The sequence below is a fragment of the Lepisosteus oculatus genome, chromosome 7 (assembly GCF_040954835.1).
Source record: "Lepisosteus oculatus isolate fLepOcu1 chromosome 7, fLepOcu1.hap2, whole genome shotgun sequence".
NCBI lineage: Eukaryota > Metazoa > Chordata > Actinopteri > Semionotiformes > Lepisosteidae > Lepisosteus > Lepisosteus oculatus.
The window spans coordinates 11,830,236-11,837,514 of NC_090702.1; the positions used below are offsets into that span (position 1 = coordinate 11,830,236).

General features: G+C 35.5%; 1 protein-coding gene across 2 annotated transcripts in view; it reads left to right on the forward strand.

Annotated features, from left to right (window-relative positions):
• Positions 1 to 7,048, forward strand: part of iqsec3b (IQ motif and Sec7 domain ArfGEF 3b) — a 229,543-nt gene extending 222,495 nt beyond the window's left edge. The window contains exon 14 of one of the 2 annotated variants that reach the window (XM_015353122.2): positions 2,197 to 7,048. In XM_015353122.2, the coding sequence (XP_015208608.2) occupies positions 2,197 to 2,658 (462 nt within the window). In that variant the 3' untranslated portion in view covers positions 2,659 to 7,048. The remainder of the gene's footprint in view (positions 1 to 2,196) is intronic. The other variant, XM_015353123.2, reaches the window with a different exon arrangement.
• Positions 7,049 to 7,279: the final 231 nt, after the last annotated feature.

Genomic DNA, 7,279 nt, shown 5'->3' on the forward strand with positions numbered 1-7,279 from the left:
ATGTTTCATACAAATGTATATAGTCATTACCTTGCTAGCTCTGGATCTTTTGTGTTGAATTAGAGAATATTTTTTATTAGCTACCATTGTGAAAATATAGTCACTCTGACCTTCTTCAACGTCTCTTCTAATAGAGAAAGGACTGGTGCAAAAATGGGCTTAATTTATTATTATTTTGCAAAGATATTCGTTATGCCAGTTGCCTTGATTAATAGGTGTCAAGACAGCTTCACTCATGCTACGCTTACAAGTTAAAGTAGTGGAGTGGGGGGACGACAAGATACCACTTGTTGTACAATAGTGCTCTTTGATAGCAAATTGTTGTATAAAAAATACTTGGTAATCTTTTTGCTAGTTTAATTAATCAAAGATCTTTTTCAAAAGCTGTTGTAACCAAAAGTGGAAAAACAAGATTGTTTCTGTCATTTTAATTTTAGAATTTTAATCTATTTATTTAATCAAAATAATGGTCATATAGGGAATTTGTAATTTCACATAAAACTAATCTAAGAATAATTTTTCAAGGAAAAAAACAGGCAAAATCGGAATCCTAAACATCATTCGAGAACCGTTTCCTTATTTCTGTTGATAAAAATTGCAAAATGCAGACGTACTGCACTGTACAAAAAGTACAGAAAAGGTCTACAAGTTGCTTTATCATTTTTCCTGGGTTTTCTTGGCAGTACTCCATGTCATGTCAACAAAAAAAAAATAATTGCTCAATTCCAAAAGTGTAGCACTTTTTAAATGCACAAAAAAATGCTTTTCTGCAAACATGATGAACTCTTTTGCAATAAACTACCAGTGTTCTTCATACAAACTGGATAACATTTAAACTTGTTCTGTTTTCAGAAAAATATTTACAGTACAGTTGTGCCTTTTATAAGCAGAAAGTGTATACCTTTAATTTCTCCAACAGGAACAATTAATTAATTAACCTAAAAGTTCAGTAGAAATAAGCCTGTATACAGTAGGTCTCAGATAAAGGCATAACTGCCAATAACACTCTTTCTAAAAAAGACCACAAGACTGTAATTGCTGAATCTTTAACTTTAAAAGTAAATTTTTAGTAGATATTTTTTAAACAAAAAACATATTGTACAGCACCAGGCTTGTGTTAATATAGCTTTTGGTTGCACATTATGCCTTTTTTCTGGACCGTAATTTTAATTGTTAAAAAAAATTAAATAGTTTATTAACTTGTATACATTAAGGAGGCACCCCACCATAGTGTTATTTATTATATGCTTTTGCAAACCATATTTTCTAAAGAAAACTAACTATAGGGAGACTCCCACATTAAATGTAAAAGAATAAAAAATATGACAATATACTGTATACCTTATCTTTATCTTACCTTTATCTAGGCTCCTATTTGACCACCCTTGTAAAGCCAAACAAATTTGTCTTCCAACAAAGCACCGAAAATGTAATTTTTAGGGTAAGTGCACTATATCATTACATGCCGTATAAAGTACATATACATACAGTTTAGACATATATACACTACGTTACCTCTATGTAGGAGAGAAACTCAACACCACATAAGCCCTCGTTGGCATGTGGGGACTAAAAATAAATTTTCAACTACTGCCAACTAAACCCAGGAGATAAATAGTTTAATAAGGATCTGAATTCGGACAATTAATAAAAGTTCAGTGTAGTTTGTTCAGCCAAAAAAAAAAACATAAAGATTTGTTGTGTTATCCTAGAAGGAGTTCAGTGATGTAACCTGAACTCACTCTTGGCTTGGTGAAAGCTACTGATTAAAACTAAGGCATGAATTCTGATGAGTGTCGCTTGTGACGTCTGTGTAAGTTACCCTGTCTGAGCACCATCCCTTGAATTCCCACCACCATTGGAGCTTACAGGCTCAATAGATAGACACCCACTACTGAACAATTTACATTTAACAATGTGTTTTTAGCACAGTTTTTCCTTAGTGCTGCACCCGTAATACAGAATGACACCAGGCCCTCCTATCCTCCTTCCTCACCCCCACCCCCGAGAAACATTCTCCCTTCTCATCCCCACTCCCTCTTCCAGCACTACCAGCACCCTCTCTGACTGGCCCTGCATCTTGCCGCACGTTCCCAAAGACGCATGCCTGTTGTGTTGTTTACACCAGAGGGCTATCATCTTAGAGAAAGAAAGTCTTATAACATTTAATGCTGTCTCTGGCTGTTTCTAAACTAGGTGTCAATTCACAACAGGCTTCAAACGTACCAGCTCAGTGCGTCCCGGAACCAAGAGAGTGGATCCCAACCGGGCGCCCTTCTTAACCAGCGGGGGGAGCTCTACCACCACCCACTCCAGCCTGGATTTGGGACACCAGGCCACCAACCAACTGCAGACCTGCACCCAGAAACACTCATCCAGTGCCAACAGATTGTCAAGGTGATTGTACTCGACAAGGGCGGACACAACCGGATGGAGGCCTTCCTCAGTCAGACTCCTACCCACCAGCTCATCCAATCCGCTGCCTCCACTCCAATGAGGTCACCAGAGGGTGGGAACCAGGGGACACCCATGAAGAGCAGCCCTCAGCCTCCACTACCCCCTCCACCACCACCTTACAACCATCCACACCAGTACTGCCCACCGAACCCACTCATGAGTAGGCGAAGGTACTCAAGTGGCTCTCGAAGTTTAGTGTAAATAGCTCCCAGAGAGACTTTTTATAAAGAAGAATCATACAGTATATAATACTATATATGTATATATAAATATATATATATACATGAAAGAGAGAAACTGGTATATTTAAAAATGTGAAACAAGAGTTCTACTTGATTCATATGTGTATTTTGAAATATTTAAGTAGTTTTAACAAATTTGTATGACATTTGTTGGGCTATTGCTTGATGTTAGAATCTTCATTTGTTTTTTTAAATATTTTTTCTCTAGGATAACTGACACTTCCTCTATAAACGGTCATGTGCTCTGAACACTAAATACTGTGTCTTACGTATCTAATCCGTCAACAAGCTGATTGATTTGGAAGTGCTTTCGTAACTTCAAGACACTTTCTTTTGCTCTTTAATTAATCCTATTGTTATAGTGTGTGTACATATATGTTAGATTTCAATTGTACTGTTTGTGCCAAAATATGGCCAGTTTCTCAACATGGACTTCACAGTCTTTCAAAACTAGAGCTAGATTGTTTTTCCTGCGTCAGTAACATGAGACAACATTGTCAGACTAGTTGAAGCATAGAAAGGAACAAGCAGACACCATTTCTTGGTGTGGTCCATTTTACAAAAACAGACTTTCTTCCATTCAACAAAACTTCTTGTGTTTACTGTACCTTGGTAGGTTTGTAAAAGAAAAAAATATGCCATTGAAATATTTTTCCTGGTCCGTTGTTCGCTAAATATACTTGTCATCATTCTGAATTTCACTGTTACATAGTGTATATTAATTGTGTTGTTTGGCAGCGAATGGAGTTTTAAAGCCAAAGTTGTAATCTGAGAAATGTTTTGTCATAGTCATTGTCCATCAGCTTGGAAATGAAAAAAAAAGTAGATTCAGATATTTTTTCATATTCTTATATTCTTATAAATAACTTGTTTGCATACTTGATAGGAAATAACTATGACTACAAAATAACTATTGAATTAAAGGCACCTGTGAGGACACCACGGATACTGTTTAACTGTAATAGAAATTATGTTTTTTAAGCAGTTACATCTGGTTTGATTTTAGCTCCTTTTTATTACTAATTTATTCGGTTTCCCATGTAATCCTACATAAGGAAACTCAGTTACCTACATCTTTTCTATTGCCCTCCTGCCAAACCAGGGAACCCTTTGAGGGCCTTTATGTGTAGGCTGCATGTGTTATACAATCTGCTTACAAGAGTGCTGTGAGTTTGTGTAATAATAGCTACATTCTTTTCTTTTCAAAATATTGAGTTATTAGAAGTGTCAGAGACAAGCTGGTTTTGTATTTGAGAAAATATCTGAGGGTGGAGGTGTCTACGTGCAAGCTGCAAAAGAACAAAAACACGTTAATTCCACACTCAAAAGTATGAATCCTGAACATAGCTCCATTGTTGAAATGAACTTTTCATCTTAGTTTTACTTTTCATCATGACATTACCCATACAGTATGAGATCCATAATCTTGCCTATATGAGAAAATAGTTCATGGTACAACCACTTGCAGAGTAATCAAAATGAATTGTCCAACAACCTTTGACTTAAGTTTTTGAGGAATTTAAAGATTGAGTGAAGTTTGCAATAATTGAGCACTAACATATCTATTTTTTCAGATAATGTAGTGTTTTTATGTGTGTTTGTTTTCTTTCATTTATTCTATGATGTTATAGAAATGTGCAATGCATAAAAGTGGAACAGCACAGACTTCCAAGTTCAAAGAATAACAGATAATGACATCTTAAAAATGCTGAAAAATTCCAGTGAAGCATGATGCCAAGTTCTGTGATCTTTCCGTTTAGAGATATATTTTTAATTTGTTAGCTGCTTATTCTAAGCTTAGCCACTATAAAAGTACCACACTTACAGTAAATCATTAGAATTTGCTGCTACACAGAGATTTATACTGTATGCTTGTTTATGTTGCTTTTGTTGTGATGTGTTTCTCTTTATTATAACTTTCCCATCTGGGTAGCTTTATTGTCTAATGTTACTTTTCCTTCCTTTTTAAATACGTATTTATAAAAATATAATATTTCCATTTTAGTGACAACTCTTTTTTATGGATATATTGTCTGCCTTGTTGATCCTCGTTAAAAGATACACATATTGAATACCTCACTAACATTTCTTCCTCTATCGTCTAATCTGACTCATGGGACACAAAATGTATTTATGAGGGTACTATACGAACCAGTGACTATACTGTATAGCCAGAATTAAAATTATATTTTTCTAATGAAATAATGAGGGCTGATGGGAAAAGGAGCATTTTTGTTATGCTCAAAGAAGTGGATGACTGTGAGATTGAAAACCTTGATCCAGTATTAATCTATATACCAGCCCGAGCTTCCATGTATCTATTCGTTAATGTGGTTTCAGTAAGACTACTTGTCCTTGAAAGGTTATTTTTATTTTCAATGCTAAGCAACTGAGAAGTCACTATTGATCTAAACTGAACAATATTCCTTTCATCAATCACATTCTAATTTGGTTGTCCTGTATTAAAGCACTACTCCATAAGCCATAGGTGGAAAGACATGGACACATTTCCCTTTTGAACTAATAATTATAGTATCATATTTCCTTTAGGTATTTCTTTCAATTTTGATATTTCTGTTTTTTTTTTTACAAGTGTCCCAATTGAAAGGTCAAAGTACTTCCAGAATAATTGGTATATGTTTTTTAGCATTAATCATAATGATATAAGATAGGAGCACTTTATTGGCCATATACAATTTCTTGTATTAGGAATTTGTCTTTTCACATTCCCCAACTTGCTCTCCATGAGACACACAGACAGGGAGAGAAGCTTGGGGTCAGAGCACAGGGTCAGCCATTTATACGGTGCCCCTGGAGCAGTTGGGGTTAAGGGCCTTGCTCAGGGGCCCAACGGAGTAGGATTCCTCTGCCAGCAGGATACAAACCACCAGCCTTCTAGCCACAGGCGCAGATCCTTACCCACAGAGCCACCGCACTGCATTTATAGCACCTTGTTTGGGCATCTCAATTAAATAATGCATATTTTACATGGGGTAATTTGATTATCAGGGATGGAGTTTTGGTAATTTCCCATTTTCAGCAGAGACGTAAATGTAGCTTTCTATATAAAATTATAATAATTAAATTCATTTTCTGATTAAATCAAAAGCTTTCATTAATGGTATCTTGCTTACTACAGTACTAACTACTTTCACAGTACAGTACATCCACTGCTGTAAAAGTCTTTGGACTTTAGAACAGCACAATGCATTTTGTATTGTTTTGCATGAGACAGTTTTGTATTGTTCAACTCTATTTAATCAATTTTTCTTTAGAGAAACATAGTTCTGTAAGTGATCTTCCACTTATATTTTAGTATTACATCTGATTAGTTAAGCATCAAAAACCAAAAATAGCCTTGTAGATTTCTTGATATGAAGAGAGGTTTGAATATTTTTATTGATAAAGAACACCTAAAAGTCAACATGATTGGTAAATGTGATAGATTAGCTATAACAACACCTTAATATTGGATGTTACAGTGAATACTGTTCAAATGATAATACAGTTTTCCAACACTGGTTCTTGGGTCCAGAATTCAGCAGGTTTTCTATGCAACAGTATTGAAAGCATAAGAATGTCTAGAATGGATGGACTGGTCAAATTAGACTCTACATCAGTTTAACACTTCTCCCAGATAAAAAGATATTTAGATGTCAAAGAAGCATACCATGTTGGATGCAAGACTCTAGGGGTACCTGGGCACTCCTGATATAGAGTGAATCCCTGTTCCCCATCCTGTGCTTTAGTCATTTGCTCTTCAGCTGTCCCTTAAAAACCTTAAGATACAATTTTTGCTAATTTACTTTCTAGTTACTTTACAACTTTGCGTTGTTTTCACCTATAAAAACAATGACATGTCTCTGCAGTTGTAATTGTTCTGTCTAGAAAGAAACTGCATTTGGTTTCCAAAGAAGAGATTCAATTCTCTGCAGGAAAAAAACATGGTACAGCCATTAATTCACTTTGATAAAAGAAGTGTCCTAATAGCCATCCTGATGCTGAACTTTGCACATGAGCAAATGAGAACTATCACCACTGCTATGTTCTTTCCATGGAGATAAAATATATTTATCCCTGTTGCAAGATTAGTCATGATTTCATCTTTTCTTTCCTCATATACCCATACGATAAATGTAAAAAAGTAGCTAAAGTGCATAATAATTATGGTAAGAAAACAACTATATCTGTTAGGTATTTCTGCTGTGAGATTGCAAGTGTTTCCAGCATTCCAGAAAGAAATGTTTTTTTTTTTTATTATTATTCAAATGCATTCTGAAACTCTTTAATATACTGTATATACAGTAGATGTGCCTTAGATGATAAAGAAAGAAAACACAACGTTTTGGCCGTGGAGCCTTCTTCAGGTGTGAGAAAGACAGGGCAATAAGCAAAGGTAATGTAGTATACAGTACTTTGCTTACTGCCCTGTCTTTCTCACACCTGAAGAAGGCTCCACGGCTGAAACGTTGTGTTTTCTTTCTTCTCTTTTCAGCATGGAATGAACCTACTGTATTACTTGTTCCTTTGCAGTCTATGCATGCTGACGCAGCTACTGTACCCACCTGAACTAAGGGTTA